General features: G+C 44.6%; 1 protein-coding gene across 1 annotated transcript in view; it reads left to right on the forward strand.

The window, feature by feature from the left end:
• Nucleotides 1–24,608, forward strand: part of LOC114453318 (NLR family CARD domain-containing protein 3-like) — a 444,189-nt gene that overhangs the window by 386,939 nt on the left and 32,642 nt on the right. Inside the window, exons 15-21 of the mRNA XM_028433143.1 lie at nt 12,558–12,656; nt 14,279–14,355; nt 14,465–16,247; nt 16,826–16,999; nt 21,459–21,635; nt 23,384–23,557; nt 23,832–24,005. Of these exons, the coding sequence (XP_028288944.1) occupies nt 12,558–12,656; nt 14,279–14,355; nt 14,465–16,247; nt 16,826–16,999; nt 21,459–21,635; nt 23,384–23,557; nt 23,832–24,005 (2,658 nt within the window). The remainder of the gene's footprint in view (nt 1–12,557; nt 12,657–14,278; nt 14,356–14,464; nt 16,248–16,825; nt 17,000–21,458; nt 21,636–23,383; nt 23,558–23,831; nt 24,006–24,608) is intronic.

Raw genomic sequence — 24,608 nt, forward strand, 5'->3', positions numbered from 1 at the left:
GATTGTGGGTTCGAGTCCCATCTGGGGTGTTTCTCAGTAGAGCCTGCTGGGCCCATAACCCAGAGGTCGATGGATCAGAACCATCCTCTGCTAGAAACAAACACAGTATCTTTGAAGCAATGTGTTCTTCAGCTTTTTACTCTTCATCGCTTCATCTGCCACCATCACTGTGACAGAGAGGACATCACACTGCTGAGTCAGCACTGTGTGTGGAGCAAGGAGGAAGAGGAGTGAAGGAGGGATGAAGGAGAAGAAGGGGGAGAGAAACAGTAAATTATCTCTCATACTTCTACACAGACCGCAGGTGAGTGAGTTTAACTCTTTGAGGATGATGAACAAAAACCCTGATCCCTTCTCTCTTACTGAGATCCATCCCCTCAGACCAGGCTGCCATTCTTCCTCTGTCAGTTTACTCTATTTATGTGGTGGAGAAGTTGAGCGGTGTTGTTTTGTTTGAGTTTTCTTCCCTGCAGGCCGGAACCAGTCTGAGTGACATCCAGCTGAAGGCGCTCTACCAGGTGCAGAGCCTGAGGAGGCTGAGGACCTGCTCAGGAACAAACCAGGCGTGGTGTGGGACCAGGGTGGAGGCTGCTCCTCCTTTTTGGGGACACTATCACAAGTAAAGGAAACGCAGCAATAAAGCTGGTCGGAGAACATGCAAAGCCCTGAATGAAGCTTTTTATTCCAACAGCAGGGGGCGCTGCTGCTACATCAGCCTGACCTGATCATGTGTTTATATACAAACATCATATTTATGTTACTTTTAAACCAGCGTTTATCTAATATTATATGTTTGCTATTTTAGTTAATCCATGCTCTAAATGTATTCAGCCTGTTACAAAATGCAGAGAGAACCAAAAAGGTGAAACATGAACTTAGAACACCTCAAAACAAGAAGTGTATAAACAGTCAGTGCAGCAGTGTTCAAGGGTTTGTTCTGAATGAAGCAACAAAAAGGAGAAAACGGTTAAAACACACATGAACACATTCTTTGATCATATTTAATGTAGTAAAATAACAACAGCAGTAATATCAGTGAAATGTTTCTTTATTTGTTCTTTTCCCGTTTCACCTGATCGTGGATCAATAACCAATGATTTATGAATCTTTTTATTATTTATTTGATCTCCGTTGTCTTTTAAGTCCCAGAAGTTGTGCGTGTTGCTTGGATGACGTCATCACGTCGCCGCGTCTGTGCCGCTCCGATGCTAATTCGTCATTAGCATCCGCTGCTCCACCTACCTCACAGGAGCTGCGGCCTTCAGTCCGTGCAGACAGGTGGGGACATGAACCGCGGGAGCTCCACAGGGTTCGTGGGACGTTTGGACTCAGGGAATGATTCGGTCCAAACTCCAAACAGAAGCTGAAACTCTGCTTTAAGGTCAGTGATGGCTTGATTGCGAGCTACGTTAGCCGCTAACGCTAATCGACGCTGCTTAATTGTTGTCAGGTGTGTTAGCTTGTTAGGCCAGTTTGAACCAGTGCTGTGCATGGTGGCCTGGTTCTGACTTTTGTACCATAACGTTGTGTTAATTAAGTTTTTAAACTTAAAGCTAACATAAATTAACCAGCTGAGGTTTCTGTGAGCCTCATGACCCGGTCCAAACTTTAAAGAGAAGCTCTCTCAGGTCAGTTAATACTTTGATTGCGAGCAACGTTAGCAGCTAATGCTAGTCGGAATTGCTTAATTGTTGTCAGGTGTGTTAGCTTGTTAGGCTAGTGTGCCACATGGTGCCATGTTTCTGACTCTTGTACTGTTATAATGTAAATTCTTTTAATTAAATTAGATTGAACATTAAAACAGCTGAGCATCTACACTGTGGTTAATGAAGTTTTGTGGTTATATATAATACATACATATTTATAATACTATATTCTTATTTGGCGTCATGTCCTGTTGATGCACTCCCTCATCTAGACCAGGTCCAATCATGGATTGTGCTGCAGGGGTAAACAAATGCACAACAGTTTTTTTTTGTGAAACCTTTATTGTGATGATGTAAAACCACTGATGGGTTCATATTGGACCAAACTGGCTCCTTCAAAGCACTGTGTGTGTTTTCCTATAGAAGTCTCTGACATGGTCATGTTCTGACTTTGAAGGTGTTTTAAAGGGAGCTTCACTGCTTGGTTCTCCTCATGCATTATCCATCGTGTCACTAATGATTGAGGATCTAAAATGTACAAAGCTTTGAATGTTGTGGAGTTAAACTGTGCTGCTCTTTCACAGGAGCTGTGCTCTGATGGTGCCGGAGCTTCAGTTGTGCGACAGTTGTCACAGTGGTGTCTTCCAAAGTGGAGCTGGCAGCGTCTCTGCTGCACAAAGTAAGAAGCACTGACGTATGTTGAACTAGCAGGAAGAAGCTTTGGTTTCCACCAGCTTCACATCTTAACAGGCTTTTCTCTCCACCACAGGTGAGGGGGGGTGATGAGACGCCGGAGCTCCACGGTGTGTGTGGGACGTTTGGACCCGGCAGGATGAGTCGGTCCAAACTCCAGAGGGAAGCAGAGGCTCTCACATAACGGTCAGTGAAGCCCTAAATGCAACCTTTGTTAGCAGCTAATGCTAATCAATGTTTCTGTTCATGGATTACTGCTGATGGAGGATGTTAGGAGGAAAGCCTCAGAAATATGTATTTTATTTTCATAACAGGTTGAATTAGGTCATAAGTTATAGAGACAAGTCAGACTTGGGATTATGTTACAGAGGCTAACGTGTGTTTATGAAACAGCCCCCTTTAGCAGCAGGTTAGCTTAATGCTAATGTCAGATGAGACTCCTGCAGCTGCTCTGGTTAGAAGAAAGAACATTTTATGAACCACTCCAATGATGTGATTAATATTTAGGAGATTTGCTTAGTTTTAAAAAGGTTGATCTAAATCCAACAAGTCATATATGAAATGTTCTTGACCTTATAATGGCCTTTCACACACGTTAAGTATTGCTCTGCATTGAAAGGTTGAAGGTTCATTTAATCATCTGGTTGATGAGTGTTTAATAGGTGTAGGTATTAAAGCTTGTTTTTATGTTGTTTTTTTAGTCTGATCTACAAGCAAACACATCAACAAACGGTAAGATGGTAATGTTTTCTATTTGACTCTTGGGTTTTTCCTGGCCGCTGAGCCAAACCTTTCATTTCCAACAACTTTCCTCTGACTCTCTCTAATTTACAGTGTTGATGTTTTAAAATGTGAATGAAGTCATCCATGATGTGTCCATTAATGTTTCAGTTAGGTTGGTAGTAGTTTAAATATTAAATAGTTAATCCTTTACGTCGACCAAGTTAAAGTTCATTTCTGTGACCTGAAGAGGAGCCCTGCCTTCATCAAGTCCAGCGTGGTCACCAGCGGTTGCGTGGAATAGGTTCAGTGTAGGTGTGCGTTGATCTTCAAACTGTAAGTACCTTGTCTTATCTGTGCTCTTTGGCCCGTGTGCCACTCGCTCTGTCCTCTCTCTTCCTCACCCTCTCCCGTTATGGTAGGGTTTGTCTTGTGCAAAGAAATGTTCATTTCAATCTGCAAAAGGTCTTTAAGATCTTTTAGGTCTTAAAGGCCTTTAATCAGATGTCGGCCTTTGATGTGTTGCTATGTTGATGTGTTATGGGCCCATTTCACAGAGCAGGTGTAGTGGAACCTGAGTATGTTGAGCCTGAAGTGATGGACCTACCTGAGTGGTAGTTGAATAACTGCTGAGTCTCCTCACCCCGCTTCTCTGGTCTTGCCAGAGTCCACCTGTAAATGCAGTTTCCTGAACCTTCTCAGTGAAGTGGGCCTCTGGTCTCTGTCCTCCTCAACCTGTCGTGGCCTCTGAGCCTGTTTCCCACTGTCTTTTCTTGCTTTGCTGCTCTCACACACTCACACCTTGTAAAGTTATCTTTGAAAGCACCATGTTGTGTAGTTTGAATTTCTGGCACATGAGAACTAAACTACCCAAACTGGTTGTCATTGATAGCTCCACAAGACCCCCCCCCCTTTTTTGCACACACATCCACATTAACTCATCCATTGCCACACACAGCTTTCAGTGCTGGTTTTCATGTGTTCCTCCTAGGGAAGTCTACAGAAGGTAAGACCGTTTTCATTGTGCTGCTTTTTACAGGGCTGCCGTGTCGGCCACATGTCTGTTACTCTGCCCAACGTGTCATTAGCCCAGTGACTGTGCACCTGACCAATGTGAAAGAATTTTCAACTTTGACAAATTTGAATTTCACACGACGAATTTGACTTCACGAATTTGATGGAGACTGTCGCTCCGCTGGCCTGGGAACGCCGAGGGGGGAAGTCTGGGTGTCCCTGCTTAGACCGCTGCCCCCCTGACCCGGCCCCGGATCAGCGGTTGGAAGATGGATCGATGGAATCAATTTGATGCGATATTTCATTTTGAACATTTCTCAACCATTTTGAGTGGCAGTGAAGGCATGAAGAAGGCTCCTACAAGAAGGCTGGCACAGATCAGCTGGATCCAGAAGCAGCCTGAAGCCTCCATCCTTCAGCTCATCGACAGAATGACTTGAACAGGACAAACTGTTAGATCTGTTGTAAGAGTTCAATGATCTGTAACATCAGCAAATGTCTGTACATTTAAATGTAACATGTATGAAATGTTGCTGCACCTGTTTGTAGAATGCATGAGTGTGATCAGGAGGTTTTAATGTAAGAGTGACTGTAGAAAACATGTTGAAGTAACTGTATCTAAACCAGGAATGTTTTTAATTCTGCAACATGTTATACGATGTCCTCACTGCTTTGCTGTCATTGCATGTTCATGTATGTCTCTGTTGTCTCTGTGTATGTCTGTCTTATCGTCACTCCTTGTTTTAAATGTTTAAATTAACTTTCTTACCCTGTTTTGATCATTCTGGGACCTTAAAATGAAAACTTTAGCTCCCCAGTGTCACAGACCTGTAAAAGGACTGCTGACTTGATAGATTATGATTTGATATCCTTAAAGGTCTTTTAGTCTAAACTAAATTTGAACATAAACAAAATGGCTGATGATAGCACTAGGAAGTAGGAGCAGCTTCTTACTGTCGGACAGTGGCTGTGATCCTGTGGAGGGGTGAGTAGCTTCAGATGACCATCAAGGTTTGTATGCACACATTATAGCTTTATAACATGCATTGATCCCTGTAGTGTGTGAGGATTCATTGCAGGCTGTTGACCACCATGGGAGGGTGAGTGGACGCTATGACCAGTGAGTGACGGCTGCTGGTCAACAGGTGGTGAGTAACAGAGACACACACAAAGCTTGATGTTTAGGTGTTGTCTGTGTTCATGTGCCTCTTCATTTGTAACTCTTATTGTCCCCTTTCCCATTAAACCATCAGATGCAGTTACAGTTGTCACGTTGGTGTCTTTCCAAAGTGGAGCTGGCAGCGTCTCTGCTGCACAAAGTAAGAAGCACTGACGTATGTTGAACTAGCAGGAAGAAGCTTTGGTTTCCACCAGCTTCACATCTTAACAGGCTTTTCTCTCTACCACAGGTGAGGGGGGGTGATGAGGCGCCGGAGCTCCACGGTGTGTGGGGGACGTTTGGACCCGGCAGGATGAGTCGTCATTTGTAACTCTTGTCGCCTTTCCCATTACATCATCAAATGCAGTTTCATGTTGGTGTTATTGCAGATGTACAGTTAAACAAATCTTATATTAAAGCAGATTTACAGAAGACTCTAAAGTTAACAATATGTTGTACTGTGTAATGTTAATGTACATATGGAGCCACTTTGGCCTGTGAGTTGAGTAAAGACAGGAAAAATGTCAGAATGTGAGCTTTTTGGTAGAGACACAGAAGAACCAGATGTTGGAGTTGCCAAGACCCAGGGGAAGCATGAGGAAGGAGCAGCTTCTTGTCATTGATGTCAGTGATCTTCATCCTGTGTAGGGATGAGTAGAGCTGCCAGCTACAGATGGCCATCAAGGTTTGTATGCACACATGGCATAATTCAAACCACCATCCACTGAGCAGTTCCCTCAACCCTTGTCATCACCTTTCTTCATACTCACTATATATGAATTAATTTAATTGCATTGATTACTGTTTGAAAGGATTCATTGCAGCCTGTGACTGTCATGGAAGAGGGTCTGTACGAAGCTGCTATAACCAGTGTGAGTGCCTGCTGCTGGCCATCTGACGGTGAGTAACTGACACACAAATGGATAAACATGAAACTTTGCAAAGGTGCTTGTTGAAAATGAAATAACCAGGTAATTCAAGAAAACGTCTACATGTCTGATGTTCAGAGGTTCTAAGGTCTGGATGGGTTTGTTGAATTGTGCAATGAAATCATGAAATCACAAAAATGATTAATGTTGAATTTCTTGACAGAACTGAGGTTATTGAAAATGAAAAGTGTTCGTGAAACATGGTTCAAAGTGATGAAAACACAAAGGGTAAGAAACTAAAGCATGATGGGAAATGTTCAAAGGTACAAACACGGTGATGGGTTCATTGAATGTGATGAAATCAGGTCTTTGCGTGAATGTTTTTTGGGTTTGGTCAGGAAGTATGGGTCAAAGCAAAATGAATTTGCTGAAAATACAAACGAGTGGTTATTGGTCTGAAAAACAGGGTGCTGATGGTGCTGGTGGTTTAAAACAAAAACTGATGAAATCAAAAGGGTGGTGAGGAAATGTAATGCAAGATGGTAAACAAAGGTACAAACCAGGTGTGATGGGTTCATTGAAGTGTGTCATGAAATCAGGTCTTTCATGGTTCTGTATTGGGTTGTTGCTACAAGAGGAGCAAAGGAAGCATGACATATGGTTCAAAGGGAAACTGATTAATGGCGAGTTCCTTAATACGCTAACTGGTGTCTGAAAATGTGGTTTAAAGCGCAAGGTTTACTGCATGGGTTCATTGAATGTGATGAAATCAGGTCTCTGAATCTGTTTTGGGTTTGGTCAGGAAGTATGGGTCAAAGCAAAATGAATTTGCTGAAAATACAAACGAGTGGTTATTGAAAATAAAAGGTGGGTCTGGAAAACAGGGTGCTGATGGAATGTGGTTCAAAGCCTTGTATCACCTTCAGAGTCTGGGAGAGTAAATGGAACACTGAAAAACAAGTAAAAATGAATTAACCTTTGACCCCAACAGCCTCAGACTGTGTGTTATTATGTCAAAGTACAGTTCACAGAATCCTGAACAGCCTGAGCTGCTCATGAGTCGCCTGCAGCTGGTCATCATGCTGCCTTTTTCAGAGGGACCTGATCTGTGGACTGAAACAAGTGTTGGTATCAGCTGTTCATCATCAGGACTAGAAGGAGGCCAGTCCAGAAATTAAACCTGATCTGATGTATGTGATTAACACAAGTTTCCTCCACAGAAGCTGTAGCCAGTGAGGAAGCAGGTGTTACCTCCTGTATGAACTCTAACAAAGACCTTTTATCGACTTCTTCAGATGTGTTAACAGCTTTCTTTGATACAGGCCCTTGAAGGAGTCCTTGTGGCTGTTTATGTGATTATTGTGGGATCTTTGCTGGCTGCTGTTTTTTCTGTCCTCAGGTCCACGATGACCTCCAGGACAGCTGCTCAGATGTTCGGGCCTGACGGCCTCCCTTCTCATAATGACTGCATGCTGTGGCTGAGGACCAGGGATCAGACCAGATGTGGACACTGGGACTGCTGGCTGACCATAAGACAGGTAGTTTGTATGATTTATGTCTGTGCTGCCTGATGCATTTCAATCCCTCATCATTCTTGCTGTTGCCTTTCACTCCTCAGGACCATGATGACTTCATGTTCTGGGAAGGAGGATCTGGATCTGAAGACATTCTGCTTCTCCTAACTGGCTCAGGACCAGGGATCTGACCCGCATGTAAAAACCATGACTGTTAGCGGAGAATCTCCTGGTGTGTACGCTGAACGCTGCTCCTGAGAACCCAAGAGGAAGAGAACTTTTTGAAGGAGCCTCGGGGATCCAGTGATGTGACGTGTAAGCTGAAGGGCTTGTGTCACCACCGTCGGTTTCCCCATTTTCCTTCTCTTTACTCTCATGCTGATAAAGTGCATCTGTTCAGTTATTCCTTTAATCATTGTTTTCTGTTCACTGCAAGTGGAACACCGTGATCGCCCGTAGAAGGGGGTTGTGGGGGAATTTTCCCAAAAAAGCTAATGCTGGTTTTTTTACCTACTATACATATTTCAATTGTCAATGATTATATAGATCATTTTGTTATATTTTGTGAATGTATAACTTTATGGTTAATGTGTCAGTGCTTATTCAGCCTTGATTTGAGCAGATGTTTGAAACATGAACAGTTGAGATTTGTTATGTTAATGATTAGCACTGGTCTGTTCTTTGGGGAAACCTTTTGTAATACAGTCAGATTTAGAACCAGGTGGAACAGAGGCTGCTGCCACTGGATGAACAGACTGGACCACATTATGCATGTGCAGTGTTAAACTGTGTCTAATTCTTCATGTGTTTCCAATAAACCTTTGTAAGACATGAAGCGTCTTTCGCCTGTGGTTTGCTCAGTCACATCTTCAAACTGACGAAGACAGAAAAAATTGAAACAATTCTGTAACAATAATCCAGTGAAATATCTGCTGCAGATTGATGGATTATTCATAATACATTTTTTAAAAAATGCAACATTTTTCAAAAATTCTGAATTTAATGCCAATTCAACCTTCCATTCCTCCATAACCCTGCAGTATTTTTTCATGAAACTCACTGTGATGATAGAGGCCTTCTGTAACGATAATCCAGTGAAATACTGGTAATATATAGCTTTTATGGATTATTTATAATAAATAAATTTATAATAAATTATTTAAAAATGCAAAAAAAATTTTCTCAAATTCAGAACCTGTCATCACCTTCATCCTCTTCAGCTTCAGCCATGTTGGTTCAGCCTTCAGTTCACATCACCAGTTCCCCACAGTGAGATGATCGACCATAGAAAGCTCTTAGTGGAGCAGATGGTCGTGCTGCCCCCATGTGTCATGAGCAGTGATGGGGAGTAACAGACTACATGTACCACAGTTATGTAATCAGAATACAAAATCTGAGTAACTATCCCACTACAGTTACAGTCTAAAGAGGTGGTAATCAGATTACAGTTCCACTGTTGAAGTACTCTAACGTGTCTGTTCTCTGCTGGAGGAAACATAAACATCACTTCTTCTACAACAAAGATCTTGTTCACAGCAGATGTCTGACTCTGACCGCTCGGCTCAGTGTGAGCTTGTGTTCATGTGTGTGACGGTGAATAGTCGTTGGAGTGAGAGCTCTTACCGTCAATACAGCATCTTTGATCACAGCTAAAGTTTTTGGTTCATGTCAGTGGACAGAGAGGAGAGAGAGAGACAGAGAGGACAGAGCAGACTGATGGGGTCAGAGGATGAGGATGAAGATCAAGATGAAGATGAAGATGAGGATGAAGATCAGGATGAGGATGAAGTGAGGATGAAGATCAGGATGAAGATCAGGATGAGGATGCGGTTGAAGATGAGGATGAAGATGCTTAATGGCTGCGTGGTTTAAACGTCCCTCTGACGTCATCACGTCCTGCTCCTCTGACAGAACACTGATGTGACGCAGTCAGCCGGAGCAGTCTGGACATGTTTCATGCTTCATGGCGCCCCCTGCAGTCAGCAGGGCTGATCACTGCATGCAGTCACTTCAAATGTAGTTCAATGTGTGAGTAATCCAAGTATTCAGAGTACTCAGACTGAGTAATGTAACGGAGTCCATTACAGATTACTTTTTGAAGCGTTCTTCCCCACACTGGCTGTGTTGATGGCTGGGAGAGCTTTATCCACTGAGGCTCCAGAACACTGAGGTCACCAGGGAGATCGATCAGAACGCTGCTGTGATCGATCGCCTCTTTATTGATGATGCTGCACCTGGTGTGTGGCTTCCTGCAGTCACAATAAACACACAACATCAACACAAGCTCACAGCTCTCCAAAGGGAAGATGAATAAATATGAACATGTCTCCTGTTGCTGCTGTTGAACCATCAACCTGTGTTCAACCTGCCGAACATGATCAATCATCACGAACATGTCCCCCTCCCCCCCCCCCTCCCTCTCTCTCCCCCTCTCCCTCTCTCCTCTCCCTCTCTCTCCCTCACTCCTCCCCCTCCCTCCCTCTCTCCCTCTCTCTCTCTCTCCCTCTCCCCCCCCCCCCCTCTCTCTCTCTCTCTCCCTCCCCCCCCCCTCCCTCTCTCTCTCTCCCCCTCCCTCCCTCTCTCCCTCTCTCTCTCTCTCTCTCCCTCTCCCCCCCCCCTCTCTCTCTCTCTCCCTCCCCCTCTCCCTCCCTCTCTCTCCCTCTCTCCCCCCCTCTCTCCCTCCCTCTCCCTCTCTCTCTCTCTCTCTCTCTCTCTCTCCCTCCCCCTCTCTCTCCCTCCCCCTCTCCCTCCCTCTCCCTCTCTCTCTCCCTCCCTCCCTCTCTCTCCCCCTCTCTCTCTCTGTACACACACTGTCACATCAAAGAGTAGCAGCGATCAGCGGTCACGTGACTCTGCCGATACACTGTCCATATATCGATCCTTGTAACTCTGGTCATGAGGGCGCTGCTGCTCCGAACCTGTGGTCCAAACTCAGCCTGTGAGCGCTGTACAGTGGGCGGAGCTCCTTCTTCCTGGAACTACACAACATGGAGGAAGAAACGAAACTGAAAGTGACTTTGTTCAGTCTCCATTTTGAGTGAAGAGCAGCGGACAGAGAGCTGAAGGCGGAGGCTGGGTGAGTTTAAACTTCATGTTTCTTAGAGCTGTTGTTGTTGTTGTTGTTGTTGTTGTTTGTCAGCGTGAGCGTGGACAGCAGACTGCTCGTGTTGGCTGTGTGTCTCGTTGTGTGTGTCTGTGTGTGTCAGTAAGTGCGCAGTCCAGGCCTCCTGTGTGAGTCCAGGCCTCGAAGCCTCAGGACCCTTCAGACGGGTTCAGGCCGTTTACACACAGCAGGTGTTTAGAAACACGACGTTTGCTTCGTTTTCTAAAATAACATCGTTCACAGCATAGATTGAAAAGTGTCTGTTCACATTAACCCTTTTAAACCCGCTAAGAGCCTGGGCAGCGGGTGGAGGAAGGAGGAGGAGTGTGAGCAGTGTGTCAGTGATCAGTGTCCGTCTGTCCCTGTGTGTGGAAACAGCTTCATAATCAGCAGGAGAAAAGTTCACAGACTGTGGCGGGGAGACGCTCACAGTGACGTCACTGCGCTGACACTGAGGCAGATGTTCAGACGCTCTGTGTTCTGATTGGTCGATAGGTCTGCAGACAGCTGCAGGAGCAGAGCCTTTGACTCTGATGGTTTGTGCTGAGGAGGAGAACTGATCAACAGGTTATTGATCGACTTCCTCTGTGTTTAAACACCGCCCTGCAGCAAACACTCATGGGTAATGTAGTCACTGCACTGACACAGACCTGTTTTCATCTGTTTGATTGAACAAAGGTTCAGCCTGGCTGCACATGGATGTGACTCATGTTTCCATGTAGTGAAGGTGAAGTGACAAACTTCCTGAGCAACAAATAAACTGTCAGAAAAACCTTCTTATTGACACAGAGAAGCTTCTCAGTGATTCAACACATGCAGTAAAGTCATGTAAAAGCAGCCAGCACAGGAACAGTGGCGTTCACTTCACAAGGGTGAATATAAATGAACCCTTTAAACAAACAGGTTTACAGAGGAGCAGAGGTTCAGCTCCCTCTGATATTTGGAGTATTTCCAGCAGCCTGAAGTAACAGCTGAGTGATGTTCAGCCTGTTATTAATAAACATGTCAGACTTATTCATGCAGAGCTAAATGAAGCAGATTTAAGGTGATCGACTAGACCAGGAGAGTCTCAGTGATCTGCACCAGACCTGACAGAACACAGGCTCTGCCTCCAGTCTGTCTGTACAGGAAGTCTAAGTGAGGGGCGTCACAGATGTAGGTGGAAGAATGGCGCCATCTATGGTGCAAATAAGGCCATGGACCAGCTGACCTCTCACTGCCCTTAATCAGCACAGTGGCACTTACACATGGATGAATGACAGACCACAAACCTGAGCCTTTATAACGCAGACCTTTACAAGAACCTGTGAGGAATATGGCAACATATAGATAAACATTCTTTAACCCTCTGACCCTGGAAGCAGCAACAGTGGATTTAAAGTCTGAAGCTTTTAACCCTCTGTTCTCTCTTTTACTACTTGTGATCTGTGAATGTAGTGTTTTATTTTTCAGGATGAGATTAAAGTTAATGGAGCGGATCACCTTATAACTTCTGGGGGTGTGAGACTGACTGAAGATGGATGGTGGTGTGGAGGAAGAGGAGGGCAGAGCAGGACCACCAAGATCCACCTGTGAGTCCATGAAGAGCGACTGGTCCAAAGACAAACCTCCAAACTTCAGTGCTGAACCTGGACCCTTCAATCCATTGTAAGACCCTGCTGCTGAGTCCTGTATGTGTCTCATGTGAATCTCTTCTGTCCCTGATGTTACAGAGGTTCAGTCAGAGCTTAAAGAAGAGGACTGTTATTGAACCATCTGATCATCAGATGATCAGTCCTTCATGTGTTCAGAGAGACTTCACTGATTGATCCATGTGAACAGAAACATTTGTGTTTGCAGACACAGAGGACCAGGATCCACCTGTGAGTCTATGAGGAGTGACCATTCCAAAGATTATCCTCCAGACTTCAGTCCTGAACCTGGACCCTTCAGTCCAAGGTAAGAGCCCTGCTGCTGCCTCCACATGTGGATCAGTTAGGGCTGGGAGCTGAGGCTTGTTAGAAAGCCACACTGTGACTGTTTGTTGAGCTGAGTTTCATTGGAAGTTTCATGTGCAACGTTCTTGAATGCATCATAGTGGTCCTGACGCTGTTGAAGGCATCACACCTGCTGAAGAAACTCTGTGCTGTGATGTTTCTCCAGAGGGAGATTGTAGTTTCTTTCTCACTGAGTATCTCCCTGGTTTATTGCTGTGTGTAGATGCCAGAAGGTGAGATGAATGATGTTCTAACCAGCCGGAGTTTGTAGCTAATATCATGTATTGTTTAGTTAAGCATTAGTTCGGCATGGGACGTTCAGGAGGTGCAGCTGTGAGCTCCTCCCCACCTCACAGCAGCTGCAGTCAGAGCAGAGAGGAGACCCACAGCATCCAGTCGTCCCGCCATGGCTTACAGAGCGGGATGTAAACAGCATATTTAAATGGCACAAATAAGAATAATGCTGACACCAGTAACGTTAGCTTAGCCTAGCGCAGTCAGTGGAGTTCAGTGTATCCAACTAGCATGTCACAAGTAATGGTGAACAAAACACACACTCTCTAACTGCTGATAGGACTGTGCTCACCTGTATGTACACACACCTGTCTGTGTGTGTGTGTGTGTGAGTACACCTGTCTGTGTGTGTGTGTGAGTACACCTGTCTGTGTGTGTGTGTGAGTACACCTGTCTGTGTGTGTATGTGAGTACACCGGGCCTCTGTGCACAGACAGCAGCATGAGGTGTAAACCTGCATGAAGGCAGAAAGCAGTAAAGACAGTAAAGCATGTACAGAAATGACATGCCTCCATGCACATAAAACAAACAACATGCAGCTATTCAGTTTGTTTAGTAATAGAACAAGGTGTTGTCTGTTCTGTAGGAAAGGTAACCTTCAATGATTCTGCTATGATCTGGCAACTTATGTAAAACAAGATAAAACTGACTTGACCTAATTAATGTTGTTATGTTGGTGAGCTAACTAGCTAAGACGCACAATCCGTGAGCCTCGTGTGAGGGGATTTGTTTGCGATTTATGATTCATGGGACATATTTGAGTGCTGAATATATGTATTATGAGTTCTACTTTGTTGTTATTACAGACCACAGTCAATAAATCAGCCATGAACAGGACATCTGCATCCTTGGTTCTTTAACAGGAGCTCAGCCACAGCTTGCCACTCTGAACCAGTTAAACTCCCAGAGACAACACAAACTCCTTTTAAGGCTTCAACATAAAAGCTCTCATTTCTTCACATGAAACCTGATTTATTATTATTTGAATCCGTTTTTATTCTCCTTCATAAAAACAAACTGCTCTTCACAAAGGTTTCTTTCTAAACAGGTTTCATCTGATTCTGTTTGGATTGATCTTCTTAGGTTTTACTCTGACTTTGGAAAGTTTGTCTGTGAGTCTCTGAAGAGTGGACATTCCAGAAACCTGCAGGAAGATCTCAGTGGTTAAAGACAGCAGCTCATTCATGTTCATGACTTCCTGTTTCTCTGAGAGCGTCTGAGCTGCTCGACACTTTCTGATGTTTTTATAACAACCAGAAATAATTTACTGATGAAGACATATCTCCACAGAGAGAGGAAGAGGAGCGACATCTGTGAGGATGAGCAGCTCAGTGTAGGACCTGTTGAGCGAAACAGACGTGGACAAGGTAAGACTGGACATGTGTCTGCTGAGGGACTCTTTTCTGAAACTGGACTTGTGGTTGTGTTGTGTTGTACAGACATGAAAGATGTCTCATTGTGGTCTTTGTCTTTCAGCAGATGTTGGTCTGCAGCAGGTTTTAGAGGAACATAAGGTCAGTCTGAGGAGGAGATGTGAACATGTGACTGAAGGAACTGATGAAACAGGAAGTGGAACACTCCTCAACAGGGTCTACACTGAGCTCTACATCACAGAGGGACAGAGCGAAGAGGTCCAGACCCAACATGAGGTCAGGCAGCTGGAGACAGCTTCCAAGATGAAGACCCTCCATGAGACTCCAATCAGGTGCCAGGACATCTTCAAAGCCTCAGCTGACCAACAGACAGCCATCAGAGTGGTTCTGACGAACGGCGTCGCTGGCGTTGGAAAAACCTTCTCAGTGCAGAAGTTCAGTCTGGACTGGGCCGAGGGCTCAGAGAACCAAGATGTCAGTGTGGTGGTTCTGCTTTCCTTCAGGGAGCTGAACTTGATCAGAGATGAGCAGCACAGTCTTCTGACGCTGCTCCATGTCTTCCATCCAACATTACAGAAGGTCACAGCAGAGCAGCTCGCTGTCTGTAAACCTTTGTTCATCTTTGACGGCCTGGATGAAAGCAGACTTTCTCTGGACTTCAGCAGCAGTCAGCGGCTGTCTGATGTCACACAGAAGTCATCGGTCCATGTGCTGCTCACAAACCTCATCCAGGGGAACCTGCTTCCCTCGGCTCTGGTCTGGATAACTTCCCGCCCTGCAGCAGCCAATCAGATCCCTCCTGTGTGTGTGGACAGGTTGACAGAAGTACGAGGCTTCACTGACGCCCAGAAGGAGGAGTACTTCAGGAGGAGGTTCAGTGATGAAGAGCTGTCCAGCAGAATCCTCTCCCACATCCAGACCTCCAGGAGCCTCCACATCATGTGTGCAGTCCCAGTCTTCTGCTGGATCACTGCTACAGTTCTGGAGCACATGTTGACTACAGAGCAGAGAGGAGAGCTGCCCAAGACCCTGACTGACATGTACTCACACTTTCTGAAGGTCCAGACCATCAGGAAGAAGCACAAGTACCATGAGGGACATGAGACCAGTCCTCAGGAGCTGATGGAGGCTGACAGGGAAGTTCTTCTGAAGCTGGGGAGGCTGGCCTTTGAACATCTGGAGAAAGGAAACATCATGTTCTACCAAGAAGACCTGGAGCAGTGTGGTCTGGATGTCACAGAGGCCTCGGTGTTCTCAGGAGTTTGTACACAGATCTTCAAAAGAGAGCGTGTGATCTTCCAGAAAACAGTCTACTGCTTTGTTCATCTGAGCGTTCAGGAGTTTCTGGCTGCGGTCTACATGTTCCACTGTTACACTAACAAGAACATCGAGCTGCTGAGACGGTTCCTGGGAGAAAAGTTGTGTCTGGGCGACTTCCTGAAGACAGCCATGGAGAAATCCCTCCAAAGTAAAAATGGCCACCTGGACCTGTTTGTTCGCTTCCTTCATGGCCTCTCTCTGCAGTCCAACCAGAGACTCTTAGGAGGCCTGCTGGGTCAGACAGAGACCAGCCCAGAAATCATCCAGACAGTCATCAACAACCTGAAGATGATAAGGAATACAAACATCTCTCCTGACAGAAGCATCAACATCTTCCACTGTCTGATGGAGATGAAGGACCTCTCAGTCCATCAGGAGATCCAAGAGTTCCTGCAGTCAGAGACCAGATCAAAGAAGGAACTCTCTGAGATCCACTGTTCCGCTCTGGCCTACATGCTGCAGATGTCAGAGGAGGTTCTGGAGGAGCTGGACCTGGAGAAGTACAACACAACAGACCAGGGACGACTGAGACTGATTCCAACTGTGAGGAACTGCAGGAAGGCTCGGTGAGTCCAGATGTGATGATGACTGTGAATCAGTGTAGATTAGTGGTTCAGGTCTTCACAGATCCACACTGTGTGGTTCTTCAGAGGTCCAGATGTTCATTGCAACATGTCAGCTGTGTTTTTGTCTCAGATGTTCTTCAGCTTCTGTTTAAAGCTGTTAAATGAATGAAGAAGTTTTCTTGTTGTTTCTAATCATTGTTCCATTTGACAGATGTTCTTCTGTTTGTGTGTGTTTCTATACAAATCTGATCATTGTTGACATCAGTGTGTAACTGTAGCTGCAGCAGCCGCTCAGTAAGGACACTCAGACGTGGGTCAGATCTCACTGACAGACTGTGGACACCATGGAGGCCTGAATGGAACTCCATGTTCTCTGCCTTCATCTGCAGATTACAGCACAGATTAACAGTCTGATGAGGATTATTGTTTCATGGCAAACACAGTCAGATCAGATGAGCTGAGCCACTGATGTGCAAAGCAACATGTCCAACAGGACGTGTCCAGCTGTCTTCAGATGAAGTCCATATAAAGTGTCTTCTTTCATAATAACATGTTTTCTGATGTTTCTGTCATCACAGACTTTCTGGCTGTAGACTCTCAGAGACTCACTGGGAAGTCGTGGCCTCAGCTCTGAAGTCCAACCCCTCCCATCTGACAGAACTGGACCTGAGCTGGAACCATCTAGAGGATTCAGGAGTGGAGCAGCTGTGTTCTGGACTGCAGAGTCCTCACTGCAGACTGCAGACTCTGAGGTCAGTTCTCTGTTATTATTTATGATCAGGTTTATGAAGAATGGAGGTCCCGTTTGTCTCAGACTGCACAGAGCACCTGTCAGGACTGACAGACAGAACAGGGAGCACAGACAGTTTAAATGAAGGAGCATCATGGTCCTTCATATCAGCAGGTGTCTCCTCAGTCCTCGGTGGTCTGATGACAGATCAGCTCCAGTCTGGTGTTCACAGGTTCATTAAAGAGTCGTTGGTGTCAGTGATCATTCTTTCTGTCTGTGAAGAAATCTGCTGAGAATCTGACTCCAATGTTACCAGATACAGAACAAACCCCTCAGTCTGCTTCTGTGGATGGACCACTTGTAGATGTTCAATAATCTTTAGGTACAATCAAATGTTCTATAGAAACAGACATGAACATGTTTGTCTATGACAGGACTGGATGACCTCCAACGTTTCACTGTTAGACTCAGACCAAACTGAGCTCATTGTTTTTGGCCCAAACATCTCAGATCTAGATTATCTGATAACATTCTCTGTCTGGACGGCATCACTTTGTCCTCCAGTCCGACTGTGAGGAACCTCGGAGTTCTCTTTGATCAGGACATGTGGTCTATCCCTCATATGAAACAGGTCTCTCAGACCGCCTTCTTCCACCTCTGTAATATCACTAAGATCAGGAGCATCCTCTCTCAGAGTGATGCTGAAAACCTCCTCCAGGCTTTTGTTACTTCTAGACTGGACTACTGCAGCTCACTATTGTCAGGATGTCCACATTACTGCATGAACAGCTGCTGCTGATCCAGAAGCAGCAGCTAGAGTTCTGACAGGAAGCAGCCAAAGGATCATATCTCTGCTGTTCTAGCTTCTCTTCACTGGCTCCCAGTGGGCTCAAGAATACACTTCAAGATCCTTCTCCTCACCTACAAGGCTCTTCATGGACTAGCTCCATGATCTCTGCAGGACCTGATAGAACCGTATGTTCCTAACAGAACAGTCAGATCTCAGAGTGCAGCTTTACTTGTAGTTCCTAGGATTCATCCCAGTAGAATGGAGGACGAGCCTTTAGCTGTGGAAGCAGCTTCCAGTTTGGGTTCAAACACGAAGGATTAATCTATCAATCAATGAAAGAGGTTTTCACAAACATCATAAGAACATGGAGGACATCATTGAATCAGTGAATTATGAATGATGGAAGTTTACACAGTGGAACAAATAAGAGGATTGACAGAATAATTAATTATTAATAATAGAATTTATTTTGATGTTTAAAATGGTGTAAATGTCTTCATCGTCTCCATTTCTGCCTCCTCTTCCTCAGCTGTTGAGGTTTCTGTCATTCAGCTTCTTCTTCTAGCCTCCATTTATTCTGTCTGTGACAATTTCTGCTGAAAACAGTCAGACAAAGATAACTGTCCATGTAAGAAGCTCTCTGATTGGTTGGAATGAAATGATGAACAGTTTGTGCTCCAACATGTGTGATCTGATATTGATCCTGTAATGACTGAGGCCAGCAGCAGGTTATTGATCTGTGTTGACATGAACAGGTGTGAATGTTGCTGACATGTTGATGAGGACACACACATGTAGACCTGATCATTGAAACTGATCACATCTGATTGATTATCAATCATTTCATCTGTTATTCTTTATTCAGATTGGAGGGCTGCAGGCTGTCAGAGATCAGCTGTGCTTCTCTGGTCTCAGCTCTGGTGCGTCACGCGGTGCTGCAGGGCTTGGTTGTTGGTTCCAGCTACGCAGAGGGCTCCGAAGGTGCAAAACACCGGTTCAGCACTTCAACACAATTCACCACGAGACTAAACATGCTTCTGCATACAACCTGCTATCAGAGAGCGTCTGTACAAGTGAAGTTCTCCAAAACTAGGAGCCCCTCTGTGACATGGTCAAAAAGAAATAAATTGTGGCCACGAATTATGTATAACGTGCGCACGAAATATTTTTATTATTAGTTGTTGTATAGTAGCCCTATTAGACTTCATGGACGGGGTGCATGGGAGCGTGCTGCCCGGCCAGAGAGCAACCTCCCCGTGCAGCATTGAGCGTCCCTCTCTGGTGAACGTGCCGGAGTACTGGGGACTCCAGGAGCGCAGGGGAGTGGAGTGGAGCGTCCCTCTCCCTGTGCCCGGCGCGGGTAGCAGGGAGCGATTAGAGAAGTTAAAGCAACATGATGGAGAGGGAGGGGGACGCTCATTGCTCCCTGCTGCACGGGGAGGCTGCATCCTGACCTCGGGCCTTTTTACCGGCGGCTGGATAAAAGCAACTCTCCCGAAATGCGAACATTTGTAAACCATGAATTAGTTTGTGCCGTGTGAGCAGACTGTCTGTGATAAACTGTGATGTTTTACTGGAGCAGCAGAGCAGTCCGTCTTTGCTTGTTAACGTTCTCTGTTGTTAGACTGTCAGCTGTACAGAGACGCGGCACTTCTCTCAAAAAGACTCCGTCATTCAGTACGCATCTGTCGTAAGGCACGTCATCACGTTTTTACGTCTCGTTGACATGCACTGCAAACCTGTGTAAACATTAAATTACAGACCCTTTGAGATCAGCACTAAATGACTCCCACCTGGTCTACCTGACATTTTACTGATGTCTGCTGCTCCTAACCCAGACCTGCCACATATGATCAGATCTCACCTTCACAGTAGAGTCAATAACTTGTTGCTCTGTTATCACAACCACACAGTTTCTGAATGTTTTAAATTTATGCTGTAAATTCAGATAACATGTTCTGATCTGTTCATCTGAATGCTAAGATGTTATTTTGTTTGCTGTGTAAGATGTAACATATTACAAAACAGCATACACATTTTTTATTGTTTAAAATAATGACATCGGGGACTGTTGGCCCTCGGAGAGTTTCGCATTATCGAATCTGGCCCTCCCCGAAAAAAGTTTGGCCACCCCTGCATTAAGGTATACCAGCGGGGCACACAGGTAGTGATGGTATCATTTTTAATACGAGAGAGAGAGAGAGTTTATAATGCACTTTACCTGCAGTGAATTGTAGGCTACAGCAGCTGTTTTGATGGGGCTCTGTGCAGACACCCCCCTCTCTATGCAGGCACAGTGGAGACGGGACCAGGCAAGCACTCAGGAAGATTTAGCTGAAACCGCCCGACCCTACTGTCCAACATGATCCTGCTTCATGCACTCAGACACAGAGTCCCCTGTTAGCCAGAGCTAAGACTGGTTTCTGTTCTTGACCTAAATCCAGTCTAGTTTAGTAAGATCCCCATTAACTGCTGCCAAAGCAGTAGCTCTTCTTCCTGGGGTCTGTAGACTTCAAAAAGTATTCTTAACATAAAACAATACGTTATACAGACAAAATGGAGTGCACACATTCCTACATGACAGTACAGCAACGTACTAAAAACTAAAACAGTGAAACAGCAGCTCTACATTATTCCTTATCACAGTTACAGTTATGCTACTATAGGGTTCATAAGTTCCATAGTTTTTCCCTTCAACCATTCTTGACAAAGAAGCAGCAAATATAAATAATAACAGTTATTCTAGTGTCAATACATAAAGTCAGTGCATTCATTCCAAAAACCAAACGCTGTGAACAGAGAATTCCAGCCACCATTGCTCTGTACTGCACTGTCCTTTGCATGAGGGTAGTTCCACACGGAGGTGACAAAGAGCGACTCTCTGACTGACCAGTGGAATATTGATGCTCAGCACTGAACAATAACAGTCTGCTGTAAAGTATTTTTGGCATTTTTGTAATAACAGTTTTTCTAATAAAGTTAATAACAGAATAATGAATCCTACCGTTTCCACTTAGCCAAACTAGCTGGTATTCAGTTCTCTAACACTAGTCCTGAAAGGGCAGCTTAAAACTACACCAGCTGCTTTATTTGAGCAACTTGCACTTTGCTTCAGTTCATTTCAGTTGTACTTGACCAAATGATTGAACAATAATCTAAATGTGATCAAGCTAATGATTCTACTGGTGTTCTCATCACTGGATTTGGAATACATTTTCTACAGTGCTTGACACCTCCAGACTCAATAATGTTTGATTTATATGACTATTCCAATTCAACAAACTGTCACCAGTCACACCGAGTAGCTTTACCTCAGTGACCTGTTCTATTACAGCACCCCCCAGTCAGACCCAACACAGGTGGATCTTTACCAGAGACCTGGATCCCAACACCATACATTTACTTTTCCCTGCATTAATCACCATTTTATGTCCCTCATCCAATTTTAAATTCGTCTCAGTTCGACTTGTAAAATATTACTAAGTTCAACAGGGGTTTGTGTGGACGTATAAATAGAATCATCCTAAATTCCTAAATTCAGTCTGTTTGTTACAGAAACTGTAAAAAATGTCCTCTGATAGCTGTTAAAGTCAGTTAACCTTAAAGGCTGTTTGGACACAATAATGTTCATCTGATCATTGAAACTCATCTGATTGATTATCAATCATTTCATCTGTTATTCTTTATTCAGATTGGGGCACTGCAATCTGTCAGAGATCAGCTGTGCTTCTCTGGCCTCAGCTCTGAAGTCCAACCCCTCCCATCTGACAGAGCTGGACCTGAGTGGAAACAACAACCTGCAGGATTCAGGAGTGGAGCAGCTGTGTGGTTTTCTGCAGACTCCAGATTGCAGACTGCAGACTCTGAGGTCAGTTCTCTGTCTGATACTGTTGTAAAACTCACAGAGCTTCCATCCATGAAGCTTTGGTCCATATTGTAATACAGTAATATGAATCTTCTTATGCTGCATATGAATGAGTGTGTCGTACATGTTAGTGTACATACAGTTCAGATTATGTGTTGTTCTTCAAGGATCATGTAACCAGTCGTTTCTGCTCCTTCCAGTCAGTGAATGTCTTTTGTTATTGTGCTCACTCACTTCCTCTGGTTTACATGTCAGAGATAGTTTCTGTGCCCTGGAGCTGAGGCCTCCAAAGGCTGCACACATGACAGGAAAGAGAGCTGAACTTTACTTCCTGTCCAGTTGGGTTGGGCCGTATTAAGGTATTAAGGCAGGGGTGTCCAAACTACGTCCCCGCGGTCGGATTTTCTATGGCCCGCGGCTTCTATCTTAATATGTGTTATTTTTGGCCCGCCAGCCAAACAGAGTAAATCATACAAAATCAACAGGCAATTCTTGTTTTTGTTTTTAACTCATTGTGTAATGTTTGCATGATTCTCTGAGCAGAACATTGTCTCTCTCTGTCTGCATCATGGTGCGTCACGCGGGGCTGCAGGGCTTGGTTGTTGGTTCCAGCTACGCAGAGGGCTCCGAAGGTGCAAAACACCGGTTCAGCACTTCGACACAATTCACTACGAGACTAAACATGCTTCTGCATACAACCTGCTATCAGAGAGCGTCTGTACAAGTGAAGTTCTCCAAAACTAGGAGCCCCTCTGTGACATGGTCAAAAAGAAATAAATTGTGGCCACGAATTATGTATAACGTGCGCACGAAATATTGTTATTATTAGTTGTAGTATAGTAGCCCTATTAGAATTCATGGACGGGGTGCATGGGAGCGTGCTGCCCGGCCAGAGAGCAACCTCCCCGTGCAGCAATGAGCGTCCCTCTCTGGGGAACGTGCCGGAGTACTGGGGGGCTTAGAGAAGTTAAAGCAACATGATGGAGAGGGAGGGGGACGCTCATTGCTCCCTGCTGCACGGGGAGGCTGCATCCTGACCTCGGGCCTTTTTACCGGCGGCTGGATAAAAGCAACTCTCCAGAAATGCGAACATTTGTAAACCATGAATTAGTTTGTGTCGTGTGAGCAGACTGTCTGTGATAAACTGTGACTTTTTACTGGAGCAGCAGAGCAGTCCCTTTGCTTGTTAACGTTCTCTGTTGTTAGACTGTCAGCTGTACAGAGACGCGGCACTTCTCTCAAAAAGACTCCGTCATCCAGTACGCATCTGTCGTAAGGCACGTCATCACGTTTTTACGTCTCGTTGCCATGCACTGCAAACCTGTGTAAACATTAAATTACAGACCCTTTGAGATCAGCACTAAATGACTCCCACCTGGTCTACCTGACATTTTACTGATGTCTGCTCCTAAACCAGACCTGCCACATATGATCAGATCTCACCTTCACAGTAGAGTCAATAACTTGTTGCTCTGTTATCACAACCACACAGTTTCTGAATGTTTTAAATTTATGCTGTAAATTCAGATAACATTTTCTGATCTGTTCATCTGAATGCTAAGATGTTATTTTGTTTGCTGTGTAAGATGTAACATATTACAAAACAGCATACACAGTTTTTATTGTTTAAAATAATGAAAGCTGTTAAAGTCAGTTAACCTTAAAGGCTGTTTGGACACAATAATGTTCATCTGATCATTGAAACTCATCTGATTGATTATCAATCATTTCATCTGTTATTCTTTATTCAGATTGAGGGGCTGCAGTCTGTCAGAGATCAGCTGTGCTTCTCTGGCCTCAGCTCTGAAGTCCAACCCCTCCCATCTGAAACATCTGGACCTGAGCTACAACCATCTGTGGTATTCAGGAGTGAAGCAGCTGTGTGGTTTTCTGCAGAGTCCAGATTGCAGACTGCAGACTCTGAAGTCAGTTCTCTGTCTGATACTGTTATATGTCTAATTTAAATCCTCACAGAGCTTCTGTTCATAAAGCTGTAAATGTTCTTTTGTTCATGTTTTTGGTGCTCCTGTTTTAAATGTACTCTGCTGTCATAAAAACAAGTGTTTGTTAATATGTAGAAAATGTCCTCTGTTTAAAGTCAGTTAACCTTAAAGGCTGTTTGGACACAATAATGTTCATCTGATCATTGAAACTCATCTGATTGATTATCAATCATTTCATCTGTTATTCTTTATTCAGATTGGGGGGCTGCAGTCTGTCAAAGATCGACTGTGCTGCTCTGGCCTCAGCTCTGAAGTCCAACCCCTCCCATCTGACAGAGCTGGAGCTGAGAGGAAACAATCTGCAGGATTCAGGAGTGAAGCAGCTGTGTGGTTTTCTGCAGAGTCCAGATTGCAGACTGCAGACTCTGGGGTCAGTTCTCTGTCTGATACTGTTGTAAAACTCACAGAGCTTCCATCCATAAAGCTTTGGTCCATATTGTAATACAGTAATATGAATCTTCTCATGCTGCATATGAATGAGTGTGTCGTACATGTTAGTGTACATACAGTTCAGATTATGTGTTGTTCTTCAAGGATCATGTAACCAGTCGTTTCTGCTCCTTCCAGTCAGTGAATGTCTTTTGTTATTGTGCTCACTCACTTCCTCTGGTTTACATGTCAGAGATAGTTTCTGTGCCCTGGAGCTGAGGCCTCCAAAGGCTGCACACATGACAGGAAAGAGAGCTGAACTTTACTTCCTGTCCAGTTGGGTTGGGCCGTATTAAGGTATACCGGCGGGGCACACAGGTAGCCACGGTAACATTTTTAATACCATTAATAAAAAAGTGCAATCCACTTATATAAAAAATAGGATCAAATATTAAACATATTTTATTTGATGCCTTGTGTGGTTGAATCTACAGTTTTTCTTCAGTAGTATAATGTATTTTACTTTTGGAGACATTTGATAAAGTTCATGAACATGACGTGAGAGAGAGAGAGAGAGAGAGAGAGAGAAAGAGCTATGAGGAAG

This window comes from Parambassis ranga, chromosome 20 (assembly GCF_900634625.1).
Source record: "Parambassis ranga chromosome 20, fParRan2.1, whole genome shotgun sequence".
Classification (NCBI taxonomy): Eukaryota; Metazoa; Chordata; class Actinopteri; family Ambassidae; genus Parambassis; species Parambassis ranga.